Source organism: Tachyglossus aculeatus, chromosome 1, assembly GCF_015852505.1.
Source record: "Tachyglossus aculeatus isolate mTacAcu1 chromosome 1, mTacAcu1.pri, whole genome shotgun sequence".
In the NCBI taxonomy this organism is placed as follows: Eukaryota; Metazoa; Chordata; class Mammalia; order Monotremata; family Tachyglossidae; genus Tachyglossus; species Tachyglossus aculeatus.
The window spans coordinates 63,271,060-63,287,233 of NC_052066.1; the positions used below are offsets into that span (position 1 = coordinate 63,271,060).

Consider the following 16,174-nt stretch of genomic DNA (forward strand, 5'->3'; position numbering starts at 1 on the left):
CCCCCAAGTTCGAAGAAAGTTTGAACATTTACTTATTAATCATGTGTTGTGTTTAAGCTCTTATTTTTGTGCCAAGAAGTCACACTTGTTTCCCCCCAAGTTCGAAGAAAGTTTGAACATTTACTTATTAATCATGTGTTGTATTTAAGCTCTTATTTTTGTGCCAAGAACTCACACTTGTTTCCCCCCAAGTTCGAAGAAAGTTTGAACATTTACTTATTAATCATGTGTTGTATTTAAGCTCTTATTTTTGTGCCAAGAACTCACACTTGTTTCCCCCCAAGTTCGAAGAAAGTTTGAACATTTACTTATTAATCATGTGTTGTGTTTAAGCTCTTATTTTTGTGCCAAGAAGTCACACTTGTTTCCCCCCAAGTTCGAAGAGAGTTTGAATATTTACTTATTAATCATGTGTTGTATTTAAGCTCTTATTTTTGTGCCAAGAACTCACACTTGTTTCCCCCCAAGTTCGAAGAAAGTTTGAACATTTACTTATTAATCATGTGTTGCGTTTAAGCTCTTATTTTTGTGCCAAGAACTCACACTTGTTTCCCATTTACTTAGTAATCATGTGTTGTATTTAAGCTCTTATTTTTGTGCCAAGCTCTGTTCTAAGCGCTGGCGTAGATACAAGGTAATTAGGTTGTCCCAAGTGGGGCTCAAAGTCTTAATCCCCATTTTACAGATGAGGTAGCTGAGGCACAGAGAAGTTAAGCCCGTAGTCACACAGCTGACAAGTGGCGGAGCCAGGATTAGAACCCACGACCTCTGACTCCCAAGCCTGGGCTCTTTCCGCCAAGCCACGCTGCTTCTCATCAAATTTAGGGAGAGAGTGCAGGGGTGGTTACAAGCAAATCGGGTTGGACACAATCCCTGTCCCACATAGGACTCACAGTCTCAATCCCCGTTTTTCAGATGAGTTAACTGAGGCCCGGAGAAGTGAAGTGACTGGCCCAAGGTCACACAGCAGACAAATGGTGGAGCTGGGATTAGAACCCATGACTTTTTTTATTCCCAGGCCCGTGCTCTATCCGCTACACCATGCTGCTTCTCGTGTGCTTACGTGAGGCAGAAATGCTGGAGTGGCGGCAGGGGGATAACGAGGGTGGGGTGCTGAGAAATTCATCGGGGAAGGCTTCATGGAGGAGGTGCACTTTCGGAAGGGCTTTGAAGACGGAGAGAGTCGGGCTTTGCCGGCTGTGAAGGTGGGGTGGGGCGGGAGCAAGATCCTGTCGCTGGCAGGATAAATCAATCAATCAATCAATCAATCGTATTTATTGAGCGCTTACTATGTGCAGAGCACTGTACTAAGTGCTTGGGAAGTACAAATTGGCAACACATAGAGACAGTCCCTACCCAACAGTGGGCTTACAGTCTAAAAGGGGGAGACAGAGAACGAAACCAAACATACCAACAAAATAAAATAAATAGGATGGAAATGTACAAGTAAAATAAATAAATAAATAAATAAATAGAGTAATAAATGTGTACAACCATATATACATATATACAGGTGCTGTGGGGAAGGGAAGGAGGTAAGATGAGGGGATGGAGAGGGGGACGATAAAGAGAACGAGGCCTGCCGCGGTGAGTAGGTTGGCGGGAGAAGAGCAAAGTTGAGGTGTAATGGGATTGGAAGCTCCTTGTGGGCAGGGATGGTGTCTGTCAGCTGTCTCTATCTGGTTGTCCTTCTGGGACTTTGTGATTGTGGTCTCTGGGATCATCCCCCTCTCCATCCCCCCCGTCTTACCTCCTTCCCTTCCCCACAGCACCTGTATATATGTATATATGTTTGTACAGATTTCTTACTCTATTTATTTTACTTGTACGTATCTATTCTATTTAATTTTGTTAGTATGTTTGGTTTTGTTCTCTGTCTCCCCCTTTTAGACTGTGAGCCAGCTGTTGGGTAGGGACCGTCTCTGTGTGTTGCCAACTTGTACTTCCCAAGCGCGTAGTACAGTGCTCTGCACACAGTAAGCGCTCAATAAATACGATTGATTGATTGATTGATTCTCTGGGCCTCAGTTACCTCATCTGTAAAATGGGGATTAAGACTGTGAGCCCTCCGTGGGGCAACCTGATCACCTTGTAACCTCCCCAGTGCTTAGACCAGTGCTTTGCACATATTAAGCGCTTAATAAATGCCATCATTATTATTATTATTATTACTATTGTAAGAGCATGTCTTTGGAGTTGCCTCCTAGTTGCCCACAGGTGTTGGTGATTCTGCATTGCCTCCCCCAATGCCTTCTAGACTGTGAGCCTGATGTTGGGTCGGGACCGTCTCTATATGTTGCCAACTTGGACTTTCCAAGCGCCTAGTACAGTGCTCTGCACACAATAGGCGCTCTATAAATACGATTGAATGAATATGGGCCGCCCTTTGTCCTCTTCTGCTTGGGAAGCAGCGTGGCTCAGTGGAAAGAGCCCGGGCTTTGGAGTCCGAGATCAGGGGTTCTGACCCCGGCTCCGCTACTTGTCAGCTGTGTGACTTTGGGCAAGTCACTTCACTTCTCTGGGCCTCAGTTCCCTCATCTGTAAAATGGGGATTAAGACTGTGAGTCCCATGTGGGACAACCTGATCATCTTGTAAACTCCCCAGCGCTTAGAACAGTGCTTTGCACATAGTAAGCGCTTAATAAATGCCATCATCATTATTATTATTCTCTCCCCTTTCCCTCCACAGTATTATCAATCAATCGTATTTATTGAGCGCTTACTGTGTGCAGAGCACTGTACTAAGCGCTTGGGAAGTACAAGCTACTACTGATGGGCTGGAGAAACCCCTCACTGAGGCAGACTCGCCACTGCCCAAATCCCTTGGGTGGGTTCGAAGAGGGAACAGGTGGCTCCAGAAGCATACTGTGCTCTCCCAAGCGCTTAGTACAGTGTTTTGCACACAGTGAGCGCTCAATAAATACGATTGAATGAATGAGCTGCGCGTGCTCAGCACACTCCCCACGAACTCTCGATTAATTCCGAGGAAGGTCGGTCTTGGATGGATTTGGGCCTCAAATACTCGTGGTTTCATGCAGACGTGACTCATGATACACTCCGAAGCATCTCACGGTTTCCTCAGAGCGCCGCGCCAGTCGCCTTATTAAATGGCCCCCTTTCCCCCACCTCCACGAAATTACTGTTCTCACTTTACAGTAGTTTCCAAAGTGCCTCACATTGTATCCCCCCAAAATCGATATCAGCAAAAGCGCAGTGTGTAACTGAAATATTAATAATCACTACTGCGATTGCCTTGGAAAATCAGTTCATCCACAGTGGGCATTTATTTAGAACCAGAACTCACCACACGTCGCGGCTCAGTGGAAAGAGCCCGGGTTTGGGAGTCGGAGGTCGTGGGTTCAAATCCCGGCTTTGCCAGTTGTCAGCTGGGTGACTTTGGGCAAGTCACTTCACTTCTCTGGGCCTCAGTGACCTCATCTGTAAAATGGGGATGAAGACTGTGAGCCCCCCCTGGGACAACCTGATCACCTTGTGACCTCCCCAGCGCTTAGAACAGTGCTTTGCACATAGTAAGCGCTTAATAAATGCCATTATTATTATCCTGGAAGGCAGGGATTGCGGGTACTGATTATTGTATGCTCCCAAGTGCTTCGTTCAGGGCCCTGCATACAGTGAACACTCAATAAGTACCATTAATTCATTCATTCATTCAGTCGTATTTATTGAGCGCTTACTGTGTGCAGAGCAGTGTTCAATCAATCAATCAATCGTATTTATTGAATGCTTACTGTGTGCAGAGCACTGTTCTAAGCGCTTGGGAAGTACAAGTAGGCAACATATAGAGACGGTCCCTACCCAACAGTGGGCTCACAGTCTAGAATTAATTGATTTTTTCCAAATATTTTTCTACTAAACAAGACTAGTCGTGTTTACATTTATCTCAGCAAAATATTACGGTAAAACTGACTAAAGATAAAAAAATGTTGTTTTGATCAAAATGTGTGCCCAAGGGGAATAAAAGAAACAGTTCAACCGATAACATTCTTTTGGGCAGTTACTGGAGGATTGTATAGTGTTGCATATTTCACAGTCATGACTGTGAGCCCCACGTGGGACAACCTCCCCAGCGCTTAGAACACTGCTTTGCACATAGTAAGCGCTTAATAAATGCCATTATTATTATTATATTTCATTCATTCCTTCAGTCGTGTTTATTGAGGACTTACTGTGTGCAGAGCACTGTGCTGAGCGCTGGGAAAGTACAATTCGGCAACAGAGACAGTCCCTACCCCCCAGCGGGCTCACAGTCTAGAAGGGGAAGACAGACAACAAAACAAAATATGTAGACAGGTGTCAGTAACATCAAAATAGATAAAATAAAATTATAGATGTATACGCATCATTAATAAAATACATCGCGTAATAAAGACGTACAAGTGCTGTTGGGGAGGGGAAACGGGTAGGACAGAGGGAGGGATTTTACTCCTTTCCAAAAACGTGTGTGCGAATTGTAGCTCAGGTTGTTTCGGTAATTCATTACCGTCTTTCTTACACAGTTTTCATGTCAAAAGAAAAGTGTCCCCAGCTAAACTTTCATGCCCAGAGATAATTTACAAATGAGCACTTGGGGAATTCGTGAGACAGGCGTGTATTAAACTAGGCCTTTCCAGTACTGAATAACTGCTCGTGTTCCAATGGCTCTTTCCCCTTGGCTTTTAAACCTGCTCCCAGAGTTCTCCTATTCCAAAAGAAACCCTCCAAACCTTCCTGTATCCCACTGCACCGTCCAGTTTTATCTCCCCTTTTCCCATTCCAGTCCAAATGCTCCTACAGGTTGGTTACAACTGCCGCTTCCATTTCCATTGGAGGCCTTCCCAGACTGAGCCCCTTCCTTCCTCTCCCCCTCGTTCCCCTCTCCATCCCCCCGTCTTACCTCCTTCCCTTCCCCACAGCACCTGTATATATGTATATATGTTTGGACAGATTTATTACTCTATTTCCTTATTTATTTTACTTGTACATATCTATTCTATTTATTTTATTTGGTTAATATGTTTGGTTTTGTTCTCTGTCTCCCCCTTGTAGACTGTGAGCCCACTGTTGGGTAGGGACCGTCTCTACGTGTTGCCAACTTGGACTTCCCAAGCGCTTAGTCCGGTGCTCTGCACACAGTAAGCGCTCAATAAATACGATTGAGCGTGGCGCAGTGGAAAGAGTCTGGGCTTTGGAGGCAGAGTCATGGGTTCAAATCCCGGCTCCGCCACTTGTCAGCTGTGTGACTCTAGGCAAGTCACTTCACTTCTCTGGGCCTCAGTTCCCTCATCTGTAAAATGGGGATGAAGACTGTGAGCCCCCTGGGGGACAACCTGATCACCTTGTAACCTCCCCAGTGCTTGGAACAGTGCTTTGCACATAGTAAGCGCTTAATCAATGCTATTATTATTATTATTATTATTGATTGATTTCCTCTCCTCCACCTCCCTTCTTAAACGTCTACTAGCTGGCTTCTGCACCCGCGTCCCCTCCACTGAAGCTGCTCGCTCTTCACCAATTCTAATGGTCTCTACTCTGCCCTTAATCCTCTGCGACCTCTTGGCGGTCTTCTTCTGGAATCGTCATCCTGTCTCAATTCTCTGACACAGTTGTCTCCTAGTTCTGTACCTACTTTCTCTGGATGCTCATTCATTCATTCAGTCGTATTTATTGAGCGCTTACTGGGTGCAGAGCACTGTGCTAAGCGCTTGGGGAGTACAAATCGGCAACATCTAGAGACGGTCCCTACCCAACAGCGGGCTCACGGTCTAGAAGGGGGAGACAGACTCATTCTCAGCCTCTTTCTCCAGCTCTTCCTCTGTCCCCCCTCGAGGCTCAATTCTGGGTCCCTTTCCATTTTCATCAGTCATTCATTCATTCGATCGTATTTATTGAGCGCTTCCTGTGTGCAGAGCACTGTACTAAGCGCCTGGGAAGTCCAAGTTGGCAACACATAGAGACGGTCCCTACCCAACAGTGGGCTCACAGCGTCATCATCAGTGGCATTTATCGAGCGTGTCCTATGAGCACTAGACTGTGAGCCCACTGTTGAGTAGGGACCGTCTCCATATGTTGCCAACTTGGACTTCCCAAGCGCTTAGTACAGTGCTCTGCACACAGGAAGCGCTCAATAAATACGATTGATTGATTGATTGATTGAGCAGAGGACTTTATTTTATTTTGTTAATATGTTTGGTTTTGTTCTCTGTCTCCCCCTTCTAGACTGTGAGCCCACTGTTGGGTAGGGACCGTCTCTATATGTTGCCAACTTGGACTTCCCAAGCGCTTAGTATAGTGCTCTGCACACAGTAAGCGCTCAATAAATACGGTTGAATGAATGAATGAACTAGGCGCTTGGGAAGTACAGTTCAGCAGAGTGGACCGACACATTCTGCATCCACAATAAGCGGAACTGAAAGTGTTGAAACCCTTCCTCCTAGCTGCTTAGAGAAGCAGTGTGGCTCAGTGGAAAGAGCCTGGGCTTTGGAGTCAGAGGTCATGGGTTCAAATCCTGGCTCTGCCAGTTAATAATAATAATAATAATGGCATGTATTAAGCGCTTACTATGTGCAAAGCACTGTTCTAAGCGCTGGGGAGGTTACAAGGTGATTAGTTTGTCCCACGGGGGGCTCACAGTCTTCATCCCCATTTTACAGACGAGGTAACTGAGGCCCAGAGAAGTTAAGTGACTTGCCCAGGGTCACACAGCTGACAATTGGCGGAGCCAAGATTTGAGCCCACGACCTCTGACTCCAAAGTCCGGGCTCTTTGCATTGAGCCACGCTGCTTCTAACAGTTGACAGTTGTCAGCTGTGTGACTTTGGGCAAGTCACTTCTCTGGGCCTCAGTTCCCTCATCTGCAAAATGGGGATGAAGACTGTGAGCCCCCCGTGGGACAACCTGATCACCTTGTAACAGCTCCAGTGCTTAGAACAGTGCTTTGCACATAGTAGGCACTTAATAAATGCCGTTATGATTATTATTAGTCATTTTAAGAAGCCCGTGATCTTGAACTATGTACATGTGACTTATGTACACATCTGCAATTTAAATATTTATATTAATGCCTCTCTCCCCGTCTAGATTGTAGGCTCCTTGTGTGCAGGGGAATCAATCAATCAATCAATCGTATTTATTGAGCGCTTACTGTGTGCAGAGCACTGTACTAAGCGCTTGGGAAGTACAAGTTGGCAACATATAGAGACGGTCCCTACCCAACAGTGGGCTCACAGTCTGGAAGTCTAGAATGTGTCTGGTTATTGCTGTATTGTAGAGAAGCAGCATGGTTTGATGGATAGAGCACGGGGCTGGGAGTGAGGAGGTCGTGGCTTCTAATCCTGACTCTGCCGCTTGTCTGCTGTGTGACCCTGGGCAAGTCATTTAACTTCTCGTTACCTCATCTGTAAAATGGGGATTGAGACTGCGAGTCCCACGAGGGACAGGGCCTGCATCCAACCCGATTTGCTTGTGTCCACCCCAGCGCTTAGTACGGTGCCTGGCGCACAGTAAGTGCTTAACAAATGCCGTAATTATTATTATTCGTCTCCCAAGCGCTTAGTACAATCCTCTGCTCCTGGTAAGCGCTCAATAAATATGATCAACTGATTGAATGGACGAGTTGACAGTCTAGGATCTCTACCCATTCCCTTGGGGAGCTCGTTAGCTCTCATGGCTAATAGAGAAGCAGCGTGGCTCAGTGGAAAGAGCCCGGGCTTTGGAGTCAGGGGTCATGGGTTCGAATCCCGGCTCCGCCAATTGTCAGCTGTGTGGCTTTGGGCAAGTCACTTCAATCTCTTTTCTATTTATTTTATTTTGTTAGTATGTTTGGTTTTGTTCTCTGTCTCCCCCTTTTAGACTGTGAGCCCACTGTTGGGTAGGGACTGTCTCTCTGTGTTGCCAACTTGTACTTCCCAAGCGCTTAATACAGTGCTCTGCACACAGTAAGCGCTCAATAAATACGATTGATTGATTGATTGATTTTCCTTTTGGCTACCTAAGTGGTGAACTCACTGTACAAACCAAAAGATGAGTCAGTGCAGAGAAGCAACATGGCTTAGTGGAAAGAGCCCGGGCTTGGGAGTCAGAGGTCGTGGGTTCTAATCCCGGCTCCGCCTCTTGTCTGCCGTGTGACCTTGGGCAAGCAACTTCACTTCTCGGGGCCTCTGTTACCTCATCTGTAAAATGGAGATTAAGACGGTGAGCTCCACGTGGGACAACCTGATTACCCTGTATCTACCCCAGTGCGTAGAACAGTGCTCGGAGCATAGTAAGCAGTTAACAAATGCCATCGCTATTATTATTATTATTATTATTATTATTATTATTATCATTATTATGAGTCCCCAAAGTCCTCGGGAAGAGCGGTGTCAGTAAAACGCAGTCATTAACTTTCAACACTTCAGGAAATGACACCCAGGAGATCCCTTAGAAGTTCTGTGTAGGTTTCAATAGCTGGGGGTTAATGAAATTTCCTAAAATTCATGGCCTCTTCCTACATTAATGCCAAATTTCAGGTTGATGCCTTTTAAGATCCCTTTTTCAAAAGAGCAGGGGACTTTTGTGTTATTATTTTGACTTGAAACATCCCTTAGGGGTAAATTGGGATTTATGAGTAATAATTCAGTCTTTGCACTTTTTTTTAGAGGGACTAGAGGAAATGGACAGTGAATTGCTGAAGTGTGAATTTTGTGGCAAGATGGGATATGCTAATGAGTTCCTACGGTCCAAACGATTCTGCACCATGTCCTGTGCCAAAAGGTATTCAAAATTTCTTGATGTTTCTCAAGGTTTGAATAGGTTTGAGTTGAACCTGCAAAGTTTCTGGTTTGCACCGTGAGAGTAGAGCAATGATATATTTCAGAATTTGATTTCTGGTGCTACTCAGACTTCCAAATACTACATTTGGCCGTCCAGCAGTTATTTAATTTAGTATAAACAAGCAGTCAAGTAATTGTAGGTTTAACTTTGTTTCAAAGAATTTGACTTTGATACGTCCAAAATGCAGTAGAATGTGAAATTAATTCCAAAGTACAGCTATGCACATGGTTTTGTCAATATTAAATGCCAGTCGTATCACCATTACATCAGTGTTTTGTGAAAGTTGAATGGGAGATATTGTCCATAGATGATTGATACAGAAGAACACTGAAGATTTTATTTGGCTAAAACAGAGCGTTAATCTGAAATGATGGAAGCAACTGCAGTGGACATTATAGAGCTTCATCATCATCATCATCAATCGTATTTATTGAGCACTTACTATGTGCAGAGCACTGTACTAAGCGCTTGGGAAGTACAAGTTGGCAACATATAGAGACAGTCCCTACCCAACAGTGGGCTCACAGTCAAAAATAATAACAATGTTTGAAGGGGTTTTTGGGTTGTTTTTTGTTTCTGTTTTTGCCAAAAGTTGGGATCTGAATCTTTTGGGGTTTTTTTGAGTGATCACATTTGTTTGACGTGATTGATCGTTGGGTGTTTAAAATGACAGTTTTCCTGATACCAAAGAGGGGTCACCAGAGCGGTCGGTGTATCTAGTCTCTTCGAAATGAAGGCAACTTGAAAGAATCGGTTGTGAAAGTGAGTGATTGAGTGTAGAGAGACCTGACCTACAATTAAGGCTGGCCCTGAAAGACTACTTTCAGGGGAAAAAAAAGAAATACGGCTTCAAGTAGGAAGCAACAATTTACTACTAAAACCAGCGATCCTGGAGAGACCCAGCTTTTCATCGGTACACGGTAGTTTTGAATGGGGTACTGAGTCATTTCCAATAGTAGTAGTAATTTCTAGGTTCCCGAGTGGCTCAGTGGAAAGAGCGATGGGTTGAGGAGTCAGAGGGCGTGGATTCTAATCCCGCCGCTTGCCAGCTGTTTGACTTTGGGCAAGTCACTTAACTTCCCCGTGCCTCAGTTCCCTCATCTGTAAAATGGGGATTAAGACCGTGAGCCCCACGTGGGACAACCTGATTACCCTGTAATCTCCCCCAGCGCTTAGAACAGTGCTCGACACAGCGCTTAACAAATGCCGACGTTATTATTCCCTTGAAACTTGAAAGAATCAGTTGTGAAAGTGAGTGATGGAGCGTAGAGAGACCAATAAGCACTTAGCAAATACCAGCATTATTATTCCCTTCTAGACTGTGAGCCTGTTGTTGGGTAGGGACCGTCTCTATATGTTGCCAACTTGTACTTCCCAAGCGCTTAGTACAGTGCTCTACACACACTCAATAAGTGATTGAATGAATGAATGGCCATCTAGGTGAAGGGAAAGCAATCTATTTTATAAGCGGAGTATACTGCTTTTACTAGGCTATGCCACTGACATTATTGTGGTTGTTATTATTACTACCAATATTATCATCATGGTATTTATTACACTCTCACTATGTGTCAAGCGAAGCAGAGAAGCAGCATGGCTCAATGGAAAGAGCACGGGCTTTGGAATCAGAGGTCGTGGGTTCAAATCCCGGCTCCGCCACTTGTCAGCTGTGTGACTTTGGGTAAGTCACTTCACTTCTCTGGGCCTCAGTTCCCTCATCCGGAAAATGGGGATTAAGACTGTGATCCTCCCGTGGGACAACCTGGTCACCTTGTAACCTCCCCAGCGCTTACAACAGTGCTTTGCACGTAGTAAGCGCTTAATAAATTCCATTATTATTATTATTAAGCGCTGTTCTAAGTGCCGGGGTAGGTAGAAGATGATCAGGTAAGACATAGTCCCTATTCCACGGAATATATGCGGTATTTGTTTAGTGCTTATTATGGGCCAGCTCTGTCCTAAGCAGTGGGGTAGGTACAAAATAAGCAGGTCCCACTTGGGGCTCGTAATCTAAACTGTTGGGTAGGGACCGTCTCTATATGTTGCCAACTTGTACTTCCCAAGCGCTTAGTACAGTGCTCTGCACACAGTAAGCACTCAATAAATACGATTGATTGATTGATAGGAGAGAGAACGGGTATCGAACCCCCATTTTGCAGGTGAGGGAACTGAGGCACAGAGAGTAATAATAATGAAGGTTTTGGTTAACTGCTTAGAGAAGCAGCGTGGCTCAGTGGAAAGAGCCCGGGCTTGGGAGTCAGAGGTCATGGGTTCGAATCCCGGCTCCGCCACATGTCAGCTGTGTGACTTTGGGCAAGTCACTTCACTTCTCCGGGCCTCAGTTCCCTCATCTGTAAAATGGGATGAAGACTGTGAGCCCCAAGGGGGACAACCTGATCACCTTGTATCCCCCCAGTGCTTAGAACAGTGCTTGGCACGTAGTAAGCACTTAACAAATGCCATTATTATTATTATTATTACTATGTGCCAGGCATTGCTCTAAGCGCCGAAAGTGAAGTGACTTGCCCAGGGTCACGCAGCGGGTGAGCGGCGGAGCCGGGATTAGAACCGAGGTCCTGTGAATCTCAGACCCGCGCTTTATCCTCTATCCTCGTAGAAGAAAATTAGAAAGAAGCCATATGCAAGTAATGTAGAGTGAAATGCAAAACGATGAGATGAGAGAGGCAACTGGCCCTCGAACTGGGTTTTGGTTCAGGGCTACGCGAAGGGGAACGCAGCCGTGCTTACCTCACGGCGAGGAACCAGATGGATCAGATCAATCAATCAATCGTATTTATTGAGCGCTTACTATGTGCAGAGCACTGTACTAAGCGCTTGGGAAGTACAAATTGGCAACATATAGAGACAGTCCCTACCCAACAGCGGGCTCACAGTCTAAAAGGGGGAGACAGAGAACAAAACCAAACATACTAACAAAATAAAATAAATAGGATAGATATGTACAAGTAAAATAAATCAATAAATAGAGTAATAAATATCGTTCAGCCCTCACCACCGCCCGCCCAGGGCCGCCCCCCATTTGGGTGCTGAAGGGCCGAACGACGCAGAGCGGGGACACTTCCACGTGATGCGGGAGGGAAGAAGCTTGTTCTGCTCTCCCCTGGGCACGAAGGCGAATTTAGCAGCCGGGGCCACTCTCCTGCCCCTTTATGCCGGGAGACGGAGCGAGCTCTCGGCCCAACTCGGAAATTGAACACTGAGACGGGTACTGAAGGATACCCGGTCAATCGGTAATGCTTGCGGTATTTATGAAGTGCTTATCATCATCATCAATCGTATTTATTGAGCGCTTACCATGTGCAGAGCACTGCACTAAGCACTTGGGAAGTACAAATTGGCAACATATAGAGACAGTCCCTACCCAACAGTGGGCTCACAGTCTAAAAGGGGGAGACAGAGAACAAAACCAAACATCCTAACAAAATAAAATAAATAGAATAGACATGTACAAGTAAAATAAATAAATGAATAGAGTAATAAATCTGTACAAACATATATACAGGTGCTGTGGGGAAGGGAAAGCGGTAAGATGGGGGGATGGAGAGGGGGAGGAGAGGGGGATGAGGGCTTATTATGTGCCAGACGCTGTAGTGAACACTGGAATGGGTACAGAATAATCAGGCCCCACGTGCGGCTCAAAGACTAAGCAGGAGGGAGAACAGGTATTGAATCCCCATTTTGTGGTTGGGGGAACTGAGGCATAGAGAGGCACAGAGAAGTGGAGCAACTTGCCCAAGGCCACCCAGCAAAGCAAGTGGCAGAGCCGGGATTAGAGTCCAGGTCCTCTGACCCCAGGGCCTTTGGTCTTTCGACCAGGCCTTCCTGCTTCTCGATCATTCATTCATTCAATCGTATTTATTGAGCACTTACCGTGTGCAGAGCACTGATCAATCAGTCATTCATTCAGTCGTATTTACTGAGCGCTTACTGTATGCAGAGCACTGGACTAAGCGCTTGGAAAGTACCACTGGGCAACAGATAGAGACAATCCCTCCCCAACAACGGGCTCACAGTCTAGGAGTCACAATCCACCATCTTTATTGAGTGCCTATTGTGTGCAGAACACAAGGGGTTTATTTTTTCTGAGGAAGGAGAGGCATTAAAATCAATTACAGAAGGAAGATAAGAGCATGGACAGTGTGCTTGGCATATAGTAAGTGCCAGTTATACTGTTAGAGAAGCAGCGTGGCTTAGTGGAAGGAGCATGGGCTTGAAAGTCAGAGGTTGTGGGTTCTAATCCCGGCTCCACCATTTATCAGCTGAATGACTTTGGGCAAGTCGCGTCACTTCCCTGTGCCTCAGTTTCCTCATGTGTAAAATGGGGATTAATAATAATAATAATAATAATGATCGTATTTGTTAAGCGCTTACTACGTGCCAAGCACTGTTCTAAGCACTGGGGGGGGGGATACAAGGTGATGATGATGATGACGGTATTTGTTAAGCGCTTGCTGTGCGCCAAGCACTGTTCTAAACGCTGTGGGGGGGATACAAGGTACTCAGGTTGTCCCATGTGGGGCTCACAGTCCTAATCCCCATTTTACAGATGAGGGAATTGAGGAACAGAGAAGTGATTTGCCCAGAGTCAAGACTGTGAGCCCCTTGTGGGACAACCTGAGTACCTTGTATCTACCCTAGCTTTACTTCTATTTATTCTGATGACTTGACACCCGACCACATGGTTTGTTTTGTTGTCTGTCTCCCCCTTCTAGACTGTGAGCCCGTTGTTCGGTAGGGACCGTCTCTATATGTTGCCAACTTGTACTTCCCAAGCGCTTAGTACAGTGCTCTGCACACAGTAAGCGCTCAGTAAATACGATTGAATGAATGAATGGATACCCCAGTGCATAGAACAGTGCTTGGCACGTAGTAAGCGCTTAACAAATACCATCATTATCATTATTACTATATATATGTGCCAGTATACCGCAACTATTTATGACATGTTCGAATCAGTGTTTAATAGGGTATGGGAGATTGTGAGTACTTAGGAGCTTAGATGGCACAGAAGCAATAATTGCTAAAGCTGCGAGTACCCTCTTCGTGCATAACATTTGTTGTCAGATATAATCAGATCAGGTATTTGTAGCTCTCTCTCAATTCGATCTCTTTGGCGAAGGCAGAAAAGTGCCCTTTGACTAAGCATCCAAAAATAGAGTTTGCCTATGCACCTTTTTGCTGCATTACCACACCGGCCTCTTAGCAGGGGTGGGCAAAGTAGGTGCCACTTTGGAACCGAGGGGTGGCATTTTCATTTCCTACTTTCAGCATTACTTTTGAGAAATCTACTAGTGAGAAAGGGTTTTGTGCCTATTTAACTACATTTTAAAGATGAGATTATCTCATCTTCAAAAGTACTGCCCCCCCTCTCTCCCTACTCCCCAAATTCTCAGCTCCCAGCAGTACAGATTTCCAGCCAAAGAAAGCAAAGGCGATCATTCCTCGAAATCCCCCTTTTCCAACGCGGACCGCGTGGCTTCCTTGGTCTTTTTTTTTCTTTCCCCTCCCCATTTCCCCACAAAGTACGCGCTATCCGGAAAACCGTGGCGGGATTTCTGAACTTTCAGCTAAGCCCCCCGCCCTCGCGTCATTGCGTACGTTCCAGGTTCAACGTCAGTTGTTCGAAGAAGTTCCCCCTCAGCCGTTGGAACCGGAAGCCCGAGAACCCAAACCTGGGCCACCGAGGCCGGCGGCCGAGCGGCCCGGACGGGGCGACGAGGGACCACTTCCTTAGGCAGGTCTGTAGAAAGCTCGCTTCAACCTTCAATGCCCTTTTCAGACACGCAAGGAAAATGCCACGCTGTATTTTACTTGTACTACGTTTTCCAGCTTCCAATTACTTATCCATCTGCAGAAGAAGACTTGACCCCTCATGAAGACACAGTGCCGTCTGCCATGACAACTCGCCTGCGCAGGCAAAGCGAGAGGGAAAGGGAACGGGAACTTCGGGATCTGAGAATCCGGAAAATGCCCGATAACGTGGATCTGCTGCCTGCTGCGCAAACGGACCCGTCGGTTTGGACGGTTGATGAGGTTTGGGCCTTCATCCACAATCTACCCGGTAGGTAGCTCAGGGCTCCGCTTAGCCTGCCCCGGTTCTCGTTGGGCAGAGGCCGGGGGCTCTGAACTTGCCCCCCAGCCGCAGGGGGGGCAGAGGGGAGGGCCGCCCAGCCCAGGGCTTAGCGGAAGAATCGGTTGTCATCATCATCATCAATCGTATTTATTGAGCGCTTACTGTGTGCGGAGCACTGTACTAAGCGCTTGGGAAGTACAAGTTGGCAACATATAGAGACAGTCCCTACCCAGCAGTGGGCTCACAGTCTAAAAGACAGGTTGTCGCTATCGAAATGTGATTTGTTTCCTCTCACTTGTTCCCTCAGCTCAACTGGGTATTTCCTCCCATCCCGCATCCGATAGAAACTGACTAGTCCTGCTTCTGCTGTGACCCCGCCACCCTCCCGCCCCCTCACCTCCACTCCCGTCCCAAGCCCGTGACGGTTTTCTCCTCTTTCCCGTCTGACTTCTCTCAAGGGGTCAGTCGAGGGATCGAATCAGACACTCCCTCCCTTCTATTCTTCATCGGTCTCTGTCTGTTCCCTTCTTTCTTTCTTCCCTCTCTCCTCTTTGGAAAGAAGAGGACGAGAGGTTTCTTCCTTTTGCAGTTTGGGAAAGTGAACATTCAGGAACTTTCAGAATATAAAAAGTGGGAGTTTCTTCTCTCGAGAGGTCAGTAGAGGGATCGAATCGGACACTCCCTCCCTTCTACTCTTCATCGGTCTCTGTCTGTTCCCTTCTTTCTTTCTTCCCTCTCTCCTCTTCGGAAAGAAGAGGACGAGAGGTTTCTTTCTTTTGCGGTTTGGGAAAGTGAACATTCAGGAACTTTCAGAATCTAAAAAGTGGGAGTTTCTTCTCTCAAGAGGTCAGTAGAGGGATCGAATCAGGCACTCCCTCCCTTCTACTCTTCATCGGTCTCTGTTCCCTTTCTTTCTTCCCTCTCTCCTCTTTGGAAAGAAGAGGATGAGAGGTTTCTTCCTTTTGCGGTTTGGGAAAGTGAACATTCAGGAACTTCCAGAATATAAAAAGTGGGAGTTTCTTCTCTCAAGAGGTCAGTAGAGGGATCGAATCAGACACTCCCTCCGTTCTACTCTTCATTGGTCTCTGTCTGTTCCCTTCTTTCTTTCTTCCCTCTCTCCTCTTTGGAAAGAAGAGGAAGAGAGGTTTCTTTCTTTTGCAGTTTGGTAAAATGAACGTTCAGGAACTTTCAGAATATAAAAAGTGGGAGTTTCTTCTCTCAAGAGGTCAGTAGAGGGATCGAATCAGACACTCCCTTCTACTCTTCATC

At 46.1% G+C, this 16,174-nt stretch overlaps 1 protein-coding gene across 1 annotated transcript in view; it reads left to right on the forward strand.

Moving 5' to 3' along the window:
• Positions 1 to 16,174, forward strand: part of PHC3 (polyhomeotic homolog 3) — a 90,666-nt gene that overhangs the window by 57,292 nt on the left and 17,200 nt on the right. Inside the window, exons 9-11 of the mRNA XM_038745010.1 lie at positions 8,637 to 8,751; positions 14,438 to 14,570; positions 14,662 to 14,893. Of these exons, the coding sequence (XP_038600938.1) occupies positions 8,637 to 8,751; positions 14,438 to 14,570; positions 14,662 to 14,893 (480 nt within the window). The remainder of the gene's footprint in view (positions 1 to 8,636; positions 8,752 to 14,437; positions 14,571 to 14,661; positions 14,894 to 16,174) is intronic.